General features: G+C 49.0%; 1 protein-coding gene across 1 annotated transcript in view; it reads left to right on the top strand.

Moving 5' to 3' along the window:
- Positions 1-21,934, top strand: part of tln2b (talin 2b) — a 351,125-nt gene extending 329,191 nt beyond the window's left edge. Inside the window, exons 55-59 of the mRNA XM_063197707.1 lie at positions 8,860-8,985; positions 9,407-9,469; positions 13,155-13,337; positions 14,215-14,340; positions 20,222-21,934. Of these exons, the coding sequence (XP_063053777.1) occupies positions 8,860-8,985; positions 9,407-9,469; positions 13,155-13,337; positions 14,215-14,340; positions 20,222-20,350 (627 nt within the window). The 3' untranslated portion in view covers positions 20,351-21,934. The remainder of the gene's footprint in view (positions 1-8,859; positions 8,986-9,406; positions 9,470-13,154; positions 13,338-14,214; positions 14,341-20,221) is intronic.
- The last annotated feature ends 767 nt before the right edge of the window (positions 21,935-22,701 follow it).

The raw sequence follows: 22,701 nt of genomic DNA on the forward strand, positions 1-22,701 counted from the left end.
TCCACGCCGCGCTGCATTTGGAAAATAGAACTCGAGCGTCAGTGTGAAAGGCAGAGTAGAACCCACCGGCCGAAAGCAGAAAGACCGCGTTCGTCTCGCGTCCGTTCCGTTCGGCTTTGGTATGTTTGACGCCTAAAGGAGCGATATGGATGCCCAGGCCTACTGATGCGAGTTACCCCGAGGGGCTGGCTTGGGGAGTATTGAGGCAGGCACACATCAGCAATCATTTTTCCAGTGGCATGACCTACTGTAATGTTAACGATTGGGTAAAACAAGATGCAAATGTATCCAGGCTACAGGCATTTGAAGAGAATTCGGTAACACTTTATTTCATGGATACATCTATAAGCACTAATACATACAATGTTAATGCCTGCATACGTAACTTGTAAGGCATGTACTAAGCAAACGCTAAGGCCTACTAGGTCCTTACTCAGGTTAAATTGGTAATAAATCCCTTATTGTGCATGAACAAGACATTTGCGAATACATGCCTAACAAATGTTTGATTTTGCTTTGTACATGCCTTACAAGTTACTTATACAGGCTCATTGTATGTATTAGTGCTAATAGATGTATCCCTAAAATAAAGTGTTACAGAGAATTCTATAACGGCCCATCCCTAATTCAAACATACTTTACATCCACAAAATCAATTGCCCAAGATAATAATTTAATAATAATTGTATTTGTATAGCACTGTTTCATACAAGGCATGTAACTCAAAGTGCTTAACAAATGGAAAAAAAAAAAAACATTTTTAGAGATAGATTTAAAAGGAGAGGTATAGAGGAGAGGCAGAAAAAGCAGGAAGGCAGAGGAAGAAGAGATAGACAGAGAATGTAGAGTCATAAGGTCAACGTATGATAGGACCAGGATTCTTAGATGTGTAAGGTCCATAGTGGCTGGGCCTATCATAAGTCATAGATAGTCACACAGAGATTGGGCGCTCAGGTGCGGCCCCTGGTGGCATCAGGGGTGAGGAAAAACTCCCTTTCGCTTGATTCATAGTTTGTAAGGGGGAAAAAAAAAAGCTCAGTGAAGTCTGAGAAAAAAAAAAACAAAAAAAAAGACCCCCTATAGTCAGGAAGAAACCTCAGGCAGAGACCAGCGGCCACCTAGGGGAGCCCCCTGCCAGGGCTGGTTGCGAGTAGTAAGGGCGCTGCGGCAGCTGGGACACTATGACGCCTTGGCAGCTAGGAGTTGGCAAGGATGAAGAGGTGGGTCTTCAGCTGCTTCTTAAAGGAGTCGACGGAGGTGGTTGATCGAATCTCGATGGGGAGGGCGTTCCATCTCTTGGGCGCATAGCAGGCAAACGCGGCGTCGCCGATCTTCTTCTGCGGGGGGTGGGGGGTCCTTAGCAGCTTGGCATCAGTGGACCTGAGAGCTCGAGCAGGGGCATAAAAAGAGAGCATGTCTGAGATATAGCTAGGGGCAAGTCCATTTAATGCTTTAAATACTGTGAGCAGAATCTTAAAGTCGATTCTGTAAGAGACAGGTAACCAGTGCAGGTCTGCCAAGACAGGAGAGATGTGCTCTCTCATTCTGGTTCTTGTTAGGGTTCTTGCCGCAGAATTTTGAATTGAGTTGCAATTTGTCAATTAATTTTTTTGGGAGACCAGAGAAGAGAGCATTGCAGTAGTCTATCCTACTGGTGACAAAGGCATGAATAAGTTTCTCAGCGTCTTGTTGGGGGGCCAAGCCGCGCACTTTGTTAACATTTCTAAGATGGAAAAAAGCAGATTTTGTTATCTTGTTGATGTGAGGCTCAAAGCTCAAATCCGAGTCTATGACCACACCTAGGCTAGTAACCTTATCTTTAATGTGTATGCTTAGGTCACCTAGGCTTGGCAGATGGCAGTTCTGAGCCCATGAAGCCCAATCAGGAGATGTGTTATGATCAGAAAGCATATCCACACACAACTCAAGATGTGATCAAACCAATGGGTGAAAGGGCATCTCCAATACAACACTCAAGCCACATAGTCCCCACTCTACCCGCCACACTCACTCAGGAAGATGAGCAGGCTGAAAGGATTAATGTCAGAACAGGAACACACACCCAAACACACTCAAGCGTACACGCGCACAAATACACACACACATACACACACACACACACACACACACACACACACACACACACAGTACATAAATACATGCACGCACGCACACAGTCTGTACGCACAAACATACTATCCCTGTGCTCGGGTAATGTAATATGTCACAAAGACACATGACACCAGATGCAGATAGCTGCATAATCCCACACGTGGTGCGCACGCACGCACGCACACGCGCACGCACGCACACACACACACACACACACACACACACACACACACACACACACACACACACACACACACACACACACACACACACACGTTGCACAGCTGCACAAGCCGTCCAAACAGACATGTAGTCCTAGCCTGATTATCATCGACTTTCAAATGTCTTCGAGACTTGGTCTGACCAAGAGCATAACAATTAACGTGTCCCATCCGGCATGGTTGACCCGCCTCCCTAGGTTTGCTACTGGTTGACTGGTGTCCGACAAAGTGGGGGGAGTTCCCGTTTTTTCAGGAGATCAGAAATGATATTTACATTGCTCTTGGCCTGACTTGAAGCAACGTTGACTAGGTCACTAGGAGGGCGTGGCCTGGCTAATGTAGCCCTACGTGGTGAGGGATTTGGCTGTTGGCTCTTGTTGAGACTGCAGACCTGATGATGATGATGATGGTGGTGGTGGTGATGATGGTGGTGATGATGATGATGATGGTGATGGTGATGATGATGATGGTGGTGATGATGGTGATGATGATGATGCGGATGATGATGATGATGATGCGGATGATGATGGTGATGATGATGATGATGGTGATGATGCGGATGATGGTGATGGTGGTGGTGGTGATGGTGGTGATGATGATGATGGTGATGATGATGGTGGTGGTGGTGATGGTGGTGATGATGATGATGGTGATGATGGTGATGATGATGATGATGATGATGATGATGTTCAACACGCTGATTAGAGCTCCTAGAGTCTGGGACACCATCTGCTGATAAAACACTTTCATACTATTTACAGATTGGTGTGTGGGCGTGTGCAGGTGTGCGTGCGCCTGTCAGTCATTACATATCTTTTTTTCTTATTATTATTTTTATAATATCATTTTTATTTATATTTTTATAATTTTCATGTACAGGGGGGCATTACTCATGCCTCAGCTGGTCTTGTACTGCAGCACAGGCCAGCCGTCATAGTGAGCTGAGCAGTAGTGCAGGGTTGCATCCCTCAGACATCAGCCTGTCTTGTTGTAGCACAGGGCAGGGGCACATCACTCTGAAATCAACTGGTCAGCCTTGTAGGATGGGGCAGGGGCACTTCACTCTGAAATCAACTGGTCAGCCTTGTAGCATGGGGCAGCTAGCACTCAGACCTGAGCTGGTCAGACGTGTAGCCTAGAGGCACATCACTCCACGCTGAGGTAGTCTCCTCTGAAGTCCTGTGCTCAGTAGGGAGCTGAATGGAGGATTTCTAGACAGAGGTGTAGGGGAACAGCTGTGTAATGTGCAGTATGGTGTGTGTGATTGCATTCTCCCCTCTCCAACTAGAACAGCCTTCTGATGTTTGTTTCGTTCTGCCATGCCCTGCTCAACTGGAGCAGCTGTGTGATGTGGGGTGCGCTGTGTGATTGACTTTGTCCCACGGTGTCCCTGATGTTATGTGTGGAACTGTTTCCCCTCTGCCGAATTGCAGAGGTGGAAAGTAACTAATTACTTTACTCACGTTACTGTAATTGAATAGCTTTTTTGTGTACTTGTACTTTTTAAACTACTTTTTAAAATTTGTAATTTTACTTTTACTTGAGTACATTTTCTTTCGAGTAATGTACTTCGGTACATTTTACAGCACAAGCGTTACTGAGTAAAAAAAAGAAAAAAAAACTCTAGAATTCTAGCCTAGTTTATAAAGAGTTGGCGCGTGCGACCTCTCACTCAAATGCTGATGGCTGACATGGAGGCTGACGATGGAGATTCACTTAACTCAGAGGAGATCAACATAGCTGTTCTTCCTCTAACCCAGTGCACCCCTTGCACATCTAAAGGCAGAAGACGCTGATTGTTAAAAAGTAACTTTTTACTTTTACTCAAAGTACATTTTAAATTATTTACTTTTTACTTGAGTAGATTTTTTGACTGGTAAATTTACTCGTACTTGAGTACATTTTCAACAGAGTAACAGTACTTGTACTTGAGTACAATATTTTAGTACTCTTTCCACCTCTGCCGAATTGTGTGATTCTGTTCCGCTCTGCTCAAATGGAGCAGGTGATATGTGGTGCGGTGCGGTGTGCAAAACTATTCCCCCCTTGCCCCATTGTGTCCCTCATATGATGTGTGACGATGACTGTGCCCAACTGTGTGATACCGCCCCCTCCTCCACCACCCAACCCCACCCACCACCTCCACCCCCCTGCTCGAATGTGATGTGTGGTGTTGGTGTGGTGATGGTGTGTGATTCTGCCCCCTCTGCCCAACTGTGTCCTTAATATGATGTGTGATATTGTTTCCCTCAACCCAACTGTGATTCACTTCCCCTTTGCCCAACTGCTGTGGTAATTTGCGGTGCGTCCTGGTATATGTTTGCCTGTCCCCCTGCTCAAAAGGAGGTGTTTTTTTTAGTATGACAGGACAGTGTGAGGAGAGACAGGAAATGATCAGGAGAGAGATATGGGGTAGGGCTGGGAAATGACCCCGTCCAGACTCGAACCAGGGTCCCCATGGGCATGCAAGCCCAAATGTGGGGGGCTTAGCGTCAAAATAAGTTTTCATGTGTGGTGTGGTGTGATGCGGTGCTGTGTAGTGTGGTGTGATGCGGTGCTGTGTAGTGTGGTGTGATGCGGTGCTGTGTAGTGTGGTGTGATGCGGTGCTGTGTAGTGTGGTGTGATGCGGTGCTGTGTAGTGTGGTGTGATGCGGTGCTGTGTGGTGCGGTGCTGTGTAGTGTGGTGTGATGCGGTGCTGTGTAGTGTGGTGTGATGCGGTGCTGTGTAGTGTGGTGTGATGCGGTGCTGTGTAGTGTGGTGTGATACGGTGCTGTGTAGTGTGGTGTGATGTGGTGCTGTGTAGTGTGGTGTGATGCGGTGCTGTGTAGTGTGGTGTGATGCGGTGCTGTGTAGTGTGGTGTGATGCGGTGCTGTGTAGTGTGGTGTGATGCGGTGCTGTGTAGTGTGGTGTGATGCGGTGCTGTGTAGTGTGGTGTGTTTGTGTTCCCCCCTTTGCCCCACTGCATCCCTGATGTGCTGATCCTGTTATATACTGTAGTAACAGACCATTTGCCATCTGTGTCGGCCCTCCACCTCCTCCTCCTCCTCCTCCCTCCTCCTCCTCCACCTCCTCCTCCCTCCTCCTCCTCCTCCTCCTCCTCCTCCTCCATGTCAATGTGAACTGAACGGGCCGCCATCGCTCCTCTCTCGTCCTCCTCTTTCACTCCTCCTCCTTTTCTTCTCTGATTCTCTCTTCCCCTGATTGTTCTCCCCCTCTGTTTCTCTCTTGCCCTCTTTCTCTCTTGTCCTCTGTCTCCCTTCCCTAACTCCTGTGTGCCTGGTCCTTTCCTGCTCCTCCTCCTCCTCCTCCTCCTCCTCCTCCAGCCCTCGTCACCTGCACATAAAGAGGCTCGCCATCCCGTTTCTCCAGTGGATACGCTGCTAGCTACCTCCCCTTTCCCTCCATCTCTTTCTCTGTGACTGTTTCCATTTGTTTTTCTGTCTGTCCATTCTCTCTCTCTATATATCTCTCCCCCTCTCTCTCTCTCTCTCTCTCTCTCTCTCTCTCTCTCTCTCTCTCTCTCTCTCTCTGTCTCTCTCTCTCTCTCTCTCTCTCTCTCTGCTTATCCCACCTCCTCTCTCTCTCTCCTCCACCTCCTCCTCCACCTCCTCCTCCTCCACCTCCTCCTCCTCCTCCATGTCAATGTCAACTGAACGGGCCGCCATCGCTCCTCTCTCGCCCTCCTCTTTCACTCCTCCTCAACCTCCTACTCTCCTCCTTTTTTCTTCTCTGATTCTCTCTTCCCCTGATTGTTCTCCCCCTCTGTTTCTCTCTTGCCCTCTTTCTCTCTTGTCCTCTGTCTCCCTTCCCTAACTCCTGTGTGCCTGGTCCTTTCCTGCTCCTCCTCCTCCTCCTCCTCCTCCTCCTCCTCCTCCTCCTCCTCCAGCCCTCGTCACCTGCACATAAAGAGGCTCGCCATCCCGTTTCTCCAGTGGATACGCTGCTACCTCCGCCCTCTTTCTCCCCTTTCCCTCCATCTCTTTCTCTGTGACTGTTTCCATTTGTTTTTCTGTCTCTCTCAATTCTCTCTCTCTCTCGCTCTCTCGCTCTCTCTCTTTCTGTCTCTCTCTCTCTCTGTCTCTCTCTCTCTCTCTCTCTCTCTCTCTCTCCGCTCCTCTCCTCTCTCTCTGTCTCTCTGTCTCTCTCTCTCTCTGTCTCTCTCTCTCTCTCTCTCTGTCTCTCTGTCTCTCTCTCTCTCTCTCTCTGCTTATCCCACCTGTGTGTCTGGGCCTCATCACCTGTTCATGCATGTCCTGCTGCAATCACCGCCGATGCCCAGCAGCATTTCCTCTCCTCCTCCACTCCTCCACTCCTCCTCTCTCCCTCCTCTCTCCTCATCTATATCCCCCTCTCCACTCCTCCTCCACTCCTCCTCTCTATCCCCCTCTCCACTCCTCCACTCCTCCACTCCTCCTCTCCTCCTCCACTCCTCCACTCCCTCTCTCCTCATCTCTATCCCCCTCTCCACTCCTCCTCTCTATCCCCCTCTCCACTCCTCCACTCCCTCTCTCCTCCTCTCTATCCCCCTCTCCACTCCTCCACTCCTCCACTCCTCCACTCCCTCTCTCCTCCTCTCCACTCCTCCACTCCCCCTCTCCACTCCTCCACTCCTCCTCTCTCCTCCTCTCTCCTCATCTATATCCCCCTCTCCACTCCTCCTCCACTCCTCCACTCCTCCTCTCTCCTCCTCTCCACTCCTCCACTCCTCCTCTCCACTCCTCCACTCCTCCACCCCCTCTCTATCCTCCTCTCCACTCCTCTCCCCCACCAAGTCCTCTTTTCTCCTCCACTCCACCCTCCACTCCTCCTCCACTCACTGCCTCCACTCCTCCCTCCCTCTCCTCCACCCTTCTTCCTCCTTCTCTCCATTCTCTTGAGCCGCGCTAGAGCCGGAAGCCTTCCCAGCAGGCCTCTGTCTGATATGTTTGATATATTAGGTTGTTATTCAGTCCAACTATATATCAAACATATTCCTACAGTGTCCCGCACTGTCTCCAGAAGACGCCTTGTGTTCTTGTGGTCATGTGTACAGGGTTGTGTGTGTGTGTGTGTGGCTGTGTTTTGTCAGTTTGTGTGTGTGTGTGTGGGTGTGGGTGTGTGTATGCGTGCAAGCACGTGTGTGTGTTAAATCCTTGGCATTCTCTCTGAAATATGGTGCAGAAAATCACAAAATCACCACACAAAGGCATTTTCGGTCCTCTGCTCTGTGTGTGTGTCTGTTTGTGAATGTGTGTGTTTGTGTGTGTGTGTGTGTACAACATGTATGCCCCAAGGTGTGGTATGTTGAGATCTTTTAACAGCACACCTGTGGATGTGAAAGCATTGTTGAGGGAATTACTGATGAAAGGAACGTGTCAGCAGCACCCATTACGAGCGGGTCAGCAATTATCTACTTGGGAGGCAAGAGCTTGTGTTGTAGTTGCATATTTACACCACAAGATGTCACTCTATTAGTGCCCAATAACATCTTTGTAAACAAGACTGAGTTTATTCCATATGTTCGTCTGGCTTCATCAAAGACTGCTTCTCATGCTCGAGAAACACAATATATGTAATAGTTGTTCTTTCTGGGTTTTTTTTGTTACTTTCTTTTTGTTTGTTTTTTTTGCTCTCTATTGAATGAGACTTCCATCGCCATACAGGGAATCGTCATTGCAGTGCAGCAGGGGTGGGCAATTATTTTGGCCAGAGGGCCGCATTGGGTTTAGAATATTGACCGAAGGGCCGGATGGGGTTTAGAATATTGACCGAAGGGCCGCATTGGGTTTAGAATATTGACCGAAGGGCCGGATGCCACAGACAACTTGCCCGTGTCAATAATAAAACTTATCACCCAGTGATAATGTCATGCGGGCGTGCGGGCGTCCAAGTTGCTTCTTTTCTAACTTTCTGGCGAATTGCCGTTACTAGTTCTATCGCATCTGGTTGTCTAGTCAAGACCGCGTCGTTAGTTCTATCGCATCTGGTTGTCTAGTCAAGACCCCGTTACTAATTCTATTGCATCTCGTTGTCAAGTCAAAAACCCAGTCGTCAATTCTATCGCATTTGGTTGTCAAGTCACCCCAACATTCTGCGCAATGGACTTGGCGAAGCGAACAGGAAATGGACTTGGCGAAGCGAACTTGGCTGCGCCGTCGGGCTGTTTAGAACGCTCCGCCTCGTCCATTATTTCCCTTGATATCGGGACACCTCATCGTCCGCTATTCCATACATAATGTACGCTGACGTAACTTGAAAGTAATGATATTCCTGCACATTGTAATTAAATGTATTTAGATGAAGCCTATGTCTTTGGTTAATCTTAAATTCGATAGACTCTTGGTATAGGTAGCATTTTCAGAATTTTGAGTAACCATCTGAATTTGGATTTAAAAGTTATCTTCCTTGTAAAGGCTCTGGGGGCCATATGAAATGGCTCAGGGGGCCGCATGTTGCCCCCAGGCCTGAGTTTGCCCACGTCTGCAGTACAGAGAGTTTAGTGGAGCTGTTGTAAAAGCTTTCTTGACTCTGTTCCTTGTTGCAGCAAGCCGACGAGTCTCTGGATTTCGAGGAGCAGATCTTGGAGGCTGCCAAGTCCATCGCCGCGGCGACCAGTGCTCTCGTGAAGTCCGCATCCGCTGCTCAGAGGGAGCTGGTGGCGCAGGGCAAGGTGAGCACTTCCCGTCGCATAATGATGACATCACCTGGGGATGTTCTGTGTGCTTGCATACCTACTGTATATCGTGCTCTGTGACTTTGCTTTGCACTCTCCTGATGTCTTCTAGACTGTCTTTTGGTTCATTTTGTTTGTCTGTGTTTTCTCATTCAACAATCCTCTCACCTTTTCGTCTTAACAGTCATTTAAAGTTGATATAGTTGTGTGTTTGTGCAGCATTTGTTTCCAAGGTTAGAACCTTCTGACCTCAAAAAATACCATTCATTCATTCTTACTCTCAGGCTACCTGTCTCTGTCTCTCTGTCTGTCTGTCTGTCTGTCTGCCTTCCTGCCCCCCCCCTCTCTCTCTCTCTCTCTCTCTCTCTCTCTCTCTCCATTTAAACATAACTATATCCCTCTCTCCCCTCTACCTCAGGTTGGCTCCAGCCCTGCCAATGCAGTGGATGATGGCCAGTGGTCCCAGGGCCTCATATCCGCCGTGAGTACCCATCTGCCTTTCCTCTCCTCTGTTTACTGTATATCTCAAAATTAAAAGAAGTTCTGGGTTTATATCTATGTATCTGTGAATTTTTTAAAGGGATGTAAGGTTTTGGATTACTATGCCAATTTTTGTGTGTGTTGTATTATTATTGTGCCAAAAATTAAAAAAAGTTCAGTTTAGGAATTACTGGACGAAATACAGCGATACTTAATCATGGCCGAGCAGAGAACTATAAGTCTGGGAGAAATTGTCTAGTACACTATACTAGTCCTGGGATCTCTCTCTCTCTCTCTCTCTCCCTTTCTCTCTCCCCCTCTCTCTCTCTCTCTCAGCCTATAACACACTGTGATTGAGCTCAGGGTTGGCTCCTGTATATTCAAAAGAACAAAATTAAACCTCGTTGGATATTTTGGGAGAACTGTTTACCGCTTTATGGCAAATCCATCAGAGCTACCACTTAAATATTTTGACTGGGCTGAAATGTTTCAGCTCTATGTGAATCCTGCAACAGTAATACAAAATGAGGTGCAAGAAACAATTCCTTCTCAGCTGTGTGTTTACATGAAAAAAATGAACTGAATTGCCTTACAGGATGAATAAAAAGCAATGTAACCATCTTCTCACCACCTCTGACCCATCCCACCCCCCACCGTGTCCCAGCTCCCACACTACACCTACTCCTCCATCTTCACCCCAAACCTGCACCTTAAACACACCCCAACCGCACCACAATAAACCTAGGGACCATTCCATACCCTGCACCTTAAACACACCCCAACCGCACCACAATAAACCTAGGGACCATTCCATACCCTGCTCCTTAAACACACCCCAACCGCACCACAATAAACCTAGGGACCATTCCATACCCTGCACCTTAAACACACCCCAACCGCACCACAATAAACCTAGGGACCATTCCATCATTGCCGCTGAATTCAGCTGCGCTTACATGAAAAAGCAGAGTTTCGACTAACGGCAGCTTAAACTTGAGGCTGACGCCATTCCACCACTGAAGATCAGCTGCGCCTTGGCTAAGTTCACTTCAGCTGTGCTCATCAAAGCTGGCGTTGCGCTCGTGCACGTTGTAGCCTACAGGGGAAGTCCATATCTCCGATTGTCGAAAATGCGATCATGTTGTAGACTTTGGCAGGCCTTCTCAAATCAAGTCTTTATCGCAAGTGTTGTGAGTATCTGTAGGTGAGCGGTAACGCAACGGCACCTTGGTTGACAGGCCCTCGTTCAATTATTATCAAAACAATAAAAGGTTGAACAAATGTGCTAATTATCAGAAATCAACCGAAATGAAAGACAATGGTAATTTATGTCGTTTTTACTGGCATCATCACACCATAGATTATTTAAATAGAGAGGCTGTTTCGCTTTGATCTCGTAAAAGGATGGCGGGAATTAAGTGGAACACGCCAGTTGTGACACTGTATCTTACAGGTTCCACTTTTTTGAAACACTGATTTATTTAGCCTGGTGTTAATCCTGGGAGCTACCAGGTTTGAGTTGGAGCATAAATTACCTTGGCAACTCAGCTGAGTTTCAGGTTAGCAAGACTGATGGAACGGATCTCTGTCTAAAAATAGCGCAGTTTACCGACTTGAGCTCGGATTTGGGGTCAACGCCGTTGATGGAATGGTCCCCTACTCTTCCATCTTCACCCCAAACCTGCTCAAAAACCTTCTTGGGTCCAAAAGGGGGGTCCCAAACTACAGTGTGCCCTTCTTACAAACACCTCTACAGCCCTCCCCAAACTACAGTGTGCCCTTCTTAATAACACCTCTACAGCCCTCCCCAGACTACGGTGTGCCCTTCTTAATAACACCTCTACAGCCCTCCCCAAACTACAGTGTGCCCTTCTTACAAACACCTCTACAGCCCTCCCCAGACTACAGTGTGCCCTTCTTACAAACACCTCTACAGCCCTCCCCAAACTACAGTGTGCCCTTCTTACAAACACCTCTACAGCCCTCCCCAAACTACAGTGTGCCCTTCTTAATAACACCTCTACAGCCCTCCCCAGACTACGGTGTGCCCTTCGTACAAACACCTCTACAGCCCTCCCCATCACCTGACCAACCAAGCCACTTCCCCCTCCCACCTCCCCACTTCTCACTTCCAATACGTGAATTAAAAAAATAATAATGAATTATTTTTTTTACAAAAATAAAACACCCCCTCCCTTCCCTCAGGCGCACATTTTGGTGTCGTATGCAATAGATTGTGTCCTCGATTATAAGTTGCTTTGTATAAATGCGTAGGCTACAGTAAATGTAATGTAATGTCATTATAAAATAAAATGAAACAAAATGGCTCTGTACACTTGCAGGCGCGCATGGTGGCTGAAGCGACCAGTACCCTCTGTGAGGCGGCGAACGCATCGGTCACCTGTGTAAGGCAGCCCTCCCCCCCTAGTCCCAACTTATACCCTCTCCCCAACTTCTACCCAACCAACCAAGCCACTGCACCATACCTGCCTCCAATAGAATAACAATATACTTAAAAAAGCACTTTTAGGGCTTTCAGGCTGACCGGAACGGTGCCGGTACCGGTGCCCGCACCAGTTACGTTCGGCACAAATGTGCTTATCTGTGAACCGCCCATGTTCATATTGGGTTCTGAACTTTTTCCGCATGTGACTGTGTTACCCGGATAAACCTGCTGACGGCCACGTTGCAGTCACAGTTCACGGAGAAAAACCTAGCATTTTGCAGTTCGCGTTGCGAACCAACTTTCCGGTTTGCGAACGCTAATATCTGTGGCGTAAACACGATGCCCCGTTTGCAATTAGGTGTGGGAACCGGGTCCAGCTCGGTTTTCAGTCGGCCTGAACGCACCTTTAGTGGCCCTACCGTGGGCACTAGGTTACTACACCGGCGACCCAGTTCTATTCCTGCCTGGGTCATTTGCCAGTCCCTCCCCGTCTCTCTCTCCCACTCGTTTCCTGTCCCTGTGTTGACATCCTATCATAAATAAAGCACAAAAGCCCAAAATAAAATCTTTTAAAAAAAATTTTTTTTTTTAAAAAGCACTTTGTATTAGGGCTGTGCAATATATCGTATTTTACTGCGATAACGATATTTCAGTGTATCGATAACAAATTTCATAACATCGATATAAACGATATTTTGGTCAGTTGCCTCTGCTGCCAAAAGAGACAGCAACAGAGCCTTCCCCTCCACATGAGCCACTACCAGTGCAGCTGACTTGCAGCCAACCTACCCTCACTCAGAGCACCCTGTGTGTATTTCCCTGACTACTCTCACACTACTGAATGGAGGAAAGAAGTGAATTGTTTGGTACAAACAGGGATCTGAGGGCGCGTGCACTCAAAAATTCCTGATGGTGCAACTGCCATCGGTAGACAAATGAAGTAAGTAGCCGAGACTAAACAGAAGGAACGCCCATCCAACCAAGAATGTAAAATATAATGATATGGGTGCCTCAAGCAACGGCTTTCTTTAAAAATATATATATATACTGTATATCGTTTGCAAATATCGTGATATCAATATTGAATGAAAATATCGTGATATTGATATTTCTCAAGTGTTGTATGTGATAGATTGTTGTGCCCTCGATCGTAAGTTGCTTTGTATAAGTGCGTAGGCTAAATTCAATGTAATGTATTTTTTTAAATAAAATAAAACAAAATGGCTCTGTGCACTTGCAGGCACGTATGGTGGCTGCAGCGACCAGTAACCTGTGTGAGGCGGCGAACGCATCGGTGCAGGGCCACGCCAGCGAGGAGAAACTCATCTCCTCCGCCAAGCAGGTGGCCGCCTCCACGGCACAACTACTGGTGGCCTGCAAAGTCAAGGCAGACCAGGACTCAGAAGCTATGAGGAGACTACAGGTACACACACACACACGCACGCACACACACACACACACACACACACACACACACACACACACACACACACACACAGCACAGCTACTGGTGGCCTGCAAAGTCAAGGCAGATCAGGACTCAGAGGCCATAAGAAGCCTACAGGTGCGCGCGTGTGTGTGCGTGCACATAACACACACACACACGCACACGCACACGCACACACACACACACACACACACACACACACACACACACACACACACACACACACACACACGACTCGGAAATCATGCAGTGAGTACACACACACTCACAGGACCACGAGGAGACTACAGGCACACCCACTGTCAAGTTCATATGAAAAAGGCTGTCCTTTCCTCCCTATTCCTGGCAGACAGAATGATGCTAAATTACTCTCTCTCTATTTCTCGCTCTCTCTCTCTCACTCTCTCTCTCTTTCTTTCTTTCTTTCTTTCTTTCTTTCTTTCTTTCTTTCTTTCTTTCTTTCTAACTAATCTTTCTTTCTTTCTTTCTACCTAATCTTTCTTTCTTTCTTTCTTTCTTTCTTTCTTTCTTTCTTTCTTTCTTTCTTTCTTTCTTTCTTTCTTTCCGTCTTTCTTTCTTTCCGTCTTTCTTTCTTTTCCTCCTTCTTTCTTTCTTTCTTTCTTTCTCTTTCTTTCTTTCTTTCTTTCTTTCTCTCTTTCTCTCTCTCTGTCTGTCTGTCTCTCCCTCTCCCTCTCTCTCTCTTTTTTTTCTCTCTCCCTCTCTCTCTCTCTCTCCCTCTCTCTCTTTCTCTCTCTCCCCCTCTCTCTCTCTCTCTCTCTCTCTCTCTCTCTCTCTCTCTCTCTCTCCCTCTCTCTCCATCTCCATCTCTCTCCTCCTCTCTCCTCCTCTGCAGGCGGCGGGTAATGCAGTGAAGCGTGCCTCTGATAACCTGGTGAAGGCGGCCCAGAAGGCTGCGTTTGACAAACCGGACGACGACAGCGTGGTGGTCAAGACCAAATTCGTGGGAGGCATCGCTCAGGTAGATAAATCAGGAGAATCCTAAAGGCATCATTACCGTATAAGCCACCTGCAGCTTCTTCAGCTTGGCTGTATGCTATTTACACCATATGTGGGCTGTATAAACAGGAGTGTAGTAGGCTCTGAGGAGATTGTTTTTTCCCGCTGTGATATTTGTTTTATTGTCCATTCCATTTTAATTTAAATGTTAGTAAATGTCTGTCTGAGGTGGCCCTTCTTTCCCACTCTGCTTTCAAGTCAGCAGAACATGACGAGATGTTGCGTTGTTTTGTATAATAGGAAGTATCGCGCCTGGTATCGACAAGTGTTTGACGACTATGAGTGTATGAGCATGAGCATAATGAGCAAGTATCGGGACCGTTACCATTGTCAGTAACGGTGCATCCCTAGTGGCGGTCCAAAATGGGGCAACAGGGCCCAGGCGTGGCTTAGTCGGCTGGGCTCTAGACTGCTACGCGGGCGACCCGAGTTTGATTCCCGACGGCGGTCATTTTCCGATCCTCCACAGTCTCTCTCTTCAGCAGCAGCTTAAGTCTTGGCCGGACTGGAGAGCGCCTCTGCTCAGCAGTGTATTGTAGGCCACATCGTGCCAGAGCGCTCCGTCTTTGTCCTCCCTACTGGAGACCCTCAGCATCTCCACATCACGTCTCCTCATCACACTGCTCCAGTGCACCAGATGGCTGAGCGTCTGCATACACTACACAGGCTGCCTCCTCAGACCGCGGCCCCAGTGGTCTCCTTATTCTACTCCTCAGGCCCCAGTGTTGTGTTGCCTCTGGCTCTCCTTATTCTGCTCCTCAGGCCCCAGTGTTGTGTTGCCTCTGGCTCTCCTTATTCTGCTCCTCAGACCGCGGCCCCAATGTTGTGTTGGCTCTGTGTCTCCTTATTCTCCTCTTCAGGCCGCAGTGTTGTGTTGCCTCTGGCTCTCCTTATTCTCCTCCTCAGGCCCCAGTGTTGCCTCTGGCTCTCCTTATTCTGCCTCCTCAGACCGCGGCCCCAGTGGTCTCCTTATTCTACTCCTCAGGCCCCAGTGTTGTGTTGCCTCTGGCTCTCCTTATTCTGCTCCTCAGACCGCGGCCCCAATGTTGCCTCCTTATTCTGCTCCTCAGACCGCGGCCCCAGTGTTGCCTCTGGGTCCGGATCTCCTTATTCTGCTCCTCAGACCGCGGCCCCAGTGTTGCCTCTGGGTCTCCTTATTCTGCTCCTCAGACCGCGGCCCCAGTGTTGCCTCTGGGTCCGGATCTCCTTATTCTGCTCCTCAGACCGCGGCCCCAGTGGTCTCCTTATTCTACTCCTCAGGCCCCAGTGTTGTGTTGCCTCTGGCTCTCCTTATTCTGCTCCTCAGACCGCGGCCCCAATGTTGTGTTGGCTCTGTGTCTCCTTATTCTCCTCCTCAGTCCCCAGTGTTGTGTTGCCTCTGGCTCTCCTTATTCTGCTCCTCAGTCCCCAGTGTTGTGTTGCCTCTGGCTCTCCTTATTCTGCTCCTCAGTCCCCAGTGTTGTGTTGCCTCTGGCTCTCCTTATTCTGCTCCTCAGGCCCCAGTGTTGTGTTGCCTCTGGCTCTCCTTATTCTCCTCCTCAGATGCGGCCCCAGTGTTGGCTCTGCGTCTCCTTATTCTCCTCCTCAGACCGCCGCCCCAGTGTTGTGTTGCCTCTGGCTCTCCTTATTCTCCTCCTCAGACCCCAGTGTTGGCTCTGCGTCTCCTTATTCTGCTCCTCAGACCGCGGCCCCAATGTTGTGTTGCCTCTGGCTCTCCTTATTCTCCTCCTCAGGCCCCAGTGTTGTGTTGGCTCTGGCTCTCCTTACACTGCTCCAGTGCACCAGATGGCTGAGCGTCTGCATACAGTACTCAGGCTGCCTCCTCAGACCGCGGCCCCAGTGTTGCCTCTGGGTCCGGATCTCCTTATTCTGCTCCTCAGACCGCGGCCCCAGTGTTGCCTCTGGGTCTCCTTATTCTCCTCTTCAAACGCGACTGGTTCAAGTGTTGGCAGTGCACGCTCAGAGCAGAGCAGAGCAGGAGTCGCCCTCTGGACATCTCAACCCACTCACTTCATCCTGTGCCAGAGGACCAATAATTGAAGAGTGCCTGCCTCTCAAGTTCCGTTGCAGACTGCGTGTGTGTGTGTGTGTGTGTGTGTGTGTGTGTGTGTGTGTGTGTGTGTGTGTGTGTGTGTGTGTGTGTGTGTGTGTGTGTGTGTGTGTGTGTGTGTGTGTGTGTGCGCGCGCGCTGTGTCTTTGCGTGTGTGCCTCTCCTCTTTGCCTGCTACTGTTTAAAGCCCATGGGGGGGATCCCTGCCACAGTCAAAAGAATCCCACAGAGAACAAACACTCCCAGAGAAGGAAGGATAAAGTGCGTGTGCACTTGTCCTGGTGTGTGTGTGTATGTGTGTGTGTGTGTGTGTGTGTGTGTGTGTGTGTGTGTGTGTGTGTCAGTGTGTGTGTCAGTGTGTGTGTGTGTGTGGGTGTGTGTGTGTGGGTGTGTGTGTGGGTGTGTGTGTTGTTCCTCCAGCCAGAGAAAGGCATTTCTCAGGCTGCCGCGACCCATCAAGTGTTCCCCGCCTTCTAATCCACCGCTGCCATCTCTCAAATCCACCCGTGCCTCAGGCTACATCGTGTGTGTGCATGCATGTGATGGGGATAGATGCGTACTGCAGACTCGCGTTTCAAGAATAAAAAAGTATCAACACCCCTCCCTCCATTCCTCCCCCTTCTTCTTTTATGACTCTGCAGTTATGTTAATTATAGGTCAGACATATCTCACCAGAAGAAAGAAGAGGAAGTGAGGAAAAAAAGAAAAGAAATACCGGGAAGCTCAGGCCAGCAAGCAAGCCAGTGTTGCACACTGACAGGGAGTGCGTTCCAATATGCGGCCTTGCCTCCTCCACTTGGGCTTGTCTCCTCGTACCAGGAAGTAATATGTCATGATGACATCACTGACAGCAGCATTATATTTCAATATCTTACAAAAGTTCAATTGTAAAGTCTTTTTCTCATTTGCAATTGGGATGGTGAATGAAAAACATTCTCTCAGAAGTTGTTGTAGCTAGGCTGACAGCTGGGAAACTTCATGGTTTTCTCCACAGAGAAGGGGCCAGGAGGCAGGACAAGGAGACAAGCACAAGTGGAGGAGGCAAGGCCGCACACTGACACTGACACTGACACTGACACTACTACTGCAGCTGTGGCCGTCTCCTCCTGACTCTACTGGCTCTACTCCTTGGGTTAACTCCACACCTCCTCTCACCTACTCCCTGGGTTAACTCCACACCTCTTCTCACCTCCTCCCTGGGTTAACTCCACACCTCCTCTCACCTCCTCCCTGGGTTAACTCCACACCTCCTCTCACCTCCTCCCTGGGTTAACTCCACACCTCCTCTCACCTCCTCCCTGGGTTAACTCCACACCTCTTCTCACCTCCTCCCTGGGTTAACTCCACACCTCTTCTCACCTCCTCCCTGGGTTAACTCCACACCTCTTCTCACCTCCTCTCTGGGTTAACTCCACACCTTCTCCCACCCAGTCTCACCTCCTCCCTGGGTTTTTCTCCACACATTTACTCCTCACCTCTTCCCTGGCTTTATTACCTACCCTGTCATTTTCGGTTACCCCCCTGCACACTGGGCAGATGTGATAATCAACGAATGGTCAATTTCATCACAGCAGAGCGAGGATAAACGAGGTCCAGCTCCGGCGAAAGTAGAGCTGTCCCCTCATTTGCGGACATGTGCGGGGTTGTATTGAAATCAGTGGAATCGAACTTTGGACTTTGTCAGAACCGGTGTGCAGAGGCCCTAATGCCTTATTTTACTTTCAAGTTTTGGCAAAGGATGCGCTCAACTTTTTGGAAAAAACGAATGTCTTTGGGTGCGCAATAAAATGTATCAACTTAAGGAAGAAAAATATGCACTCACAAACTGCGTCTCATTATTTATTTATATTACCACCATGTCCAAAAGCTGACCACGCACTGATGAAGGCTTGATAGCCGAAACGCGTTTAACCTTCTTTTCCTTTCCCTGGCACTCCTGCTTCAACAGCCTCTCCTTGAGCTTTGATGCCATCTTTTTCCTTTTTGTGGTACACACACTCATCCTCCTCCAGAGCCATCTTTTACCTTCATGGTGTGTGTTGTCACAGTGGAGAAAGGGATGTGATCCCATATAGGCCTGTCATGAGAAGAGGGATGTGAACCTTAGCCCTGTCATCATGTCATCAGGACCCTCCTTGGGGGGAGCTCCTCCTTCAAGCCCCCTCTTTAGGCCTCCTTCCAGCGACTGAGACCATGTTTTATTTTTATTGGTGTGTCCCGATCAGGAGAGGGGTGTGACACATTGTCCTTCCCGTAGCAAGCAAGCAAGACAAATTGAGGCAGTCCTTTACTTTTATTCTAGCGCATGACGCACACCCATAGTCTCCCCCCCTCCCCTCCCCCCCCTCTCCCCTCCCCCCCCTGGCCTCCTTGTACGGGCCTTCTGTAGAGGATTGACCCCCCCCCCCTCCCCCTGGCCTTCTTGTCCTCCATAGCCCCCCCTCTCCTCCCCCCCCCCCCTCCCCCCTGGCCTCCTTGTCCTCCATAGCCCTGTATGGGCCTTCTGTAGAGGATTGACCCCCCCGTCCGTCCCCCCCCCCCCCCCCCGGCCTCCTTGTCCTCCATAGCCCTGTACGGGCCTTCTGTAGAGGATTGACCCCCCCGTCCCCCCCCCCCCCCCCCCCGGCCTCCTTGTCCTCCATAGCCCTGTACGGGCCTCCTTGTCCTCCATAGCCCTGTATGGGACTTCTGTAGAGGATTGAGGCAGATTAAGATCCAGCAAAGCCATATTTAACATTTATTGGTGTGATGGGATGAGGGATGCGGGCCTATAGCTCTGTCGTCAGGGTCCTTCAGTGTCCTAATTTACTCCAGCGGTTCCAGTGACTTTAGCGACTTTTTGATGGCCCTGGCGGCAAAAAAACCTCATCTAGCGCCTTTAGAGACTTTTTGGTGCATCTGGCGACTTTTTAAAACGCGCATTTTCAGTGACAAATTCATTGTTTTTCCACATCATTCGGACTCTGCGCCGCCGTCAAAAGTGTTTCCCATGGTTAAGCAGAGCTGCAGATTAGCTCTGATCTCCAAAAGGTAGCTAGCACCGCCAATTTCTACTGTGGACGAAGGCATGTGGGCACCTTTTCTGTAGATCAGCGCGCCGTGCGTGACGCTGTGACGTCATACGTAACGCTGTTACTGCAGTCTTGATGTATGAAAATTGTCATGTGTATGTTGGTTAGCCAAAGTGTTAGTACAATACATTTGTCTGTCTGTCTGTCTGTCTGTCTGTCTGGCGGTCAGTCGGTCGGTCTGTCTGTCTGTCTCTCGCTGCCTGTTTGTCAGTGTGTCTGTGAATTGATCTCTTGGTCAGTGTAGCTTTCAATGTGTCTATGGCAAAGAGACAAACAGAAACAGATGTATTAACTTATCAGCCTGGGTGTTGAGTCTCAATTGCTCTCTCTGTCTCTCTGTCTCCCTCCGTACCCCCCCCCACCCTCTCGCTCCCTCTCTCTCTCCCTGTCTCCCTCCCCCCTCTCGCTCCCTCTCTTTCTCTCCCTCTCTCCCTCCCCCCCTCCCTCTCTCTCTCTCCCTCTCCCCACCCCCCTTCCCTCTCTCTCTCTACCTCTCTGTCCCTCCTTCTCCCTCTCTCTCCCTCTCCCCTCTCCCCTTCTCCCTCCCCCTCTCTCTCTCCCTCCCCTCTCCCTCCCCCCTTCCCTCCTCTCTCTACCATTCCTCCTCCCTCTCCCTCCTCTCCCTCCCTCTCCTCTCTCCCTCCCCCCTCCCCCTTATCTCTCTCCCTCTCCCCCCCCCCCCCCCCCCCCCCCCCTCCCCCCTCCCCCCTTCCCTCCTCCAGATCATCGCTGCGCAGGAGGAGATGCTGCGTAAGGAGCGGGAGCTGGAGGAGGCGCGTAAGAAGTTGGCCCAGATCCGCCAGCAGCAGTACAAGTTCCTGCCCAGCGAGCTACGCGAGGACGAGAGCTGAGTGACGCCCCGGCCGCCCAATCGCACGCCACTCCACGCCGGGACCTACGCCATCACGCAGCCCAATCAGGATGGTGGATGCCCACTAATAACACTCGGCACCTCTGCTCGGCCAATCGAACTTGCTGAAAGATACGGGGAGGGATAGGGGAAGCTATGGTAAATGTTGATTGGTTGGTGAGCGCTGGCTACTTGTGAATCCTTTGTACCAAGTGCAAAGCTTACTGGCTGTCGCTGGTCGCGTCAATCAAGGAAAGGGGAGGGGCTATTATCTAACGACACATCATGGGGCAAGGTTAATGTGTGATTGATTGGGTGGGATTTGAGACAAGCTAGTCGACACTCGAGAAAACTCGCTGGAAGCCTTGACGAGTGGGTGTGTGTGTGTGTGTGTGTGTGTGTGTGTGTGTGTGTGTGTGTGTGTGTGTGTGTGTGTGTGTGTGTGTGTGTGTGTGTGTGTGTGTGTGTGGATATAAGTGTATGTGTGAAGGTGTTAAAGATATGTGTGTGTCTGTGTGTTTTCTTTGTGGGTGTGGGTGTGTCTGAAGTGTGTGTGTGTCTGAGGTGTGTGAGTCTTTCAATACAAATAGAAGCAAGGGCCATCTGAACATAGGTATATACGATTTACAAGGCCTGACGTTTAAGATATCATACCGTGCAGACATGAGTTGGCGTGTATTGAACTTCATGATATTAAATATTAAAGGCCTCATATTTTATAATAATAATAAGAAGTATACACTTACGCAATAAATGCTATAATGTATCCTTGTGTTTTACGATGCGACATGATTATTAATGGTGAGAGTAAACCCTGTGGATGGCGTACGTACGTGAGTGTCCAAGTCTTGTGTGAGCGATTGCAATAGGATGTCTTTTCTTACTTAACTTCTGACACGTACCGTACGTCTGGCTTAAAACCACTAATATTAAATAAATTACACATAGGAATGCCACGCCCAACTTCTCTCTGAACATTCCCCTCCCCCTCCTGTTTACAGCTGCGCCTGCCGCATGGTTTTAGCGTCCTCACCTCACCAACACCACACATCCTCAACGCCACGCAACGCCAAGGGGGCTAGCGAGCAGTATTAAAACACATATCACACATATCATATGCTAACGGCTAGGCTAGCACCCAACCTTTTTAGTCTGCTTGCTGGCTAAGCCTCGTTGCTTACCACAGTCCGTCATGTCGTCGGATGCACATTGTCATGTTTTAGTGAAAGGAAGGAAATCACCACTGACTTTTGTTTACGTCTTTCTGTGTGTCATAAGAACAAGGGGTGACATGATTGGAAGGAGAACTGTAGACGTGTAGCTCTATCACAGGATAGCATGGAAGACTTCAGTGATGAGAGGTGTGATGTGCTTGTACGTATGTGCAGTTTTCTCCTGAAGTGTGCTCTTGGTCAGCAGCAGTATCTGGGCAAGTTTGATAATTGGGTAAAGTTTCATAACTGATTTCATACGCACAAGGTTCTGGTTCCATTTTGTTCCTTTAAAGCAAGGTCGGTGGTTGTCAGGTGCACAAGAACAGTGAACTTAATCTGTCCCTTCAAGCTAACTTTGAACTCACACACACATGCACACGCGCGCGCACACACACACACACGCACACACACACACACACACACGCACGCACGCACGCACGCACGCACGCACGCACCCTGATGTCACTCACGTGGCTTAGCACTAGTCCATCCATGGTGCCAGCAGTGCTCTCCACAGCAGCAGTGTGTCTGTATAAGGGGTGAGTGTTCAGCAGCAGTAGCAGTAGCAGCAGCAGTCTATGTAAAAGGCTCCTGTTTACATTCCCTCTGTTCCCTGGCGGCCCCTCTGTGTTTTAATTCTTCCCTCATTGACAATAACCATATGCTTGAGGAAAATGTACACACACTCTCTCTCTCTCTCAGATACAGTACACACACACACACACACAAATACCAACTAACGGTCGTGTACATTAGGCCTATTAGTCTTCTTTAAAAAAGCTAAAAAGAATTGACTGCTGCCTGCTACTCCACTAGGAATCCAACACTAAAGACACACGTGTATTCACAAACACACTTCTGAATCGAATTGTGACAAATCAACTGCTCAGTGAGCTGCTGTCCAGACTTAACCAACTTTTTTAGGAGGCAACCCGTCACATACTGTTGTACACACACACACTCTCATCCTAGAGATGTTCCCCTTGTTCTATTTTAACAGAAGCTGAACATAAATGATTGTACATGAACATGCATGGCATTTTGGAGGATCAAAGTTATGTGTCGATTTAAAAAGAAAAAACAAAGCACTTGTAGCTCTATAGCATGCATTCATCCAAATGGCTGGTGAGAACTCTTT

This window comes from Engraulis encrasicolus, chromosome 4 (genome assembly GCF_034702125.1).
Source record: "Engraulis encrasicolus isolate BLACKSEA-1 chromosome 4, IST_EnEncr_1.0, whole genome shotgun sequence".
Classification (NCBI taxonomy): domain Eukaryota; kingdom Metazoa; phylum Chordata; class Actinopteri; order Clupeiformes; family Engraulidae; genus Engraulis; species Engraulis encrasicolus.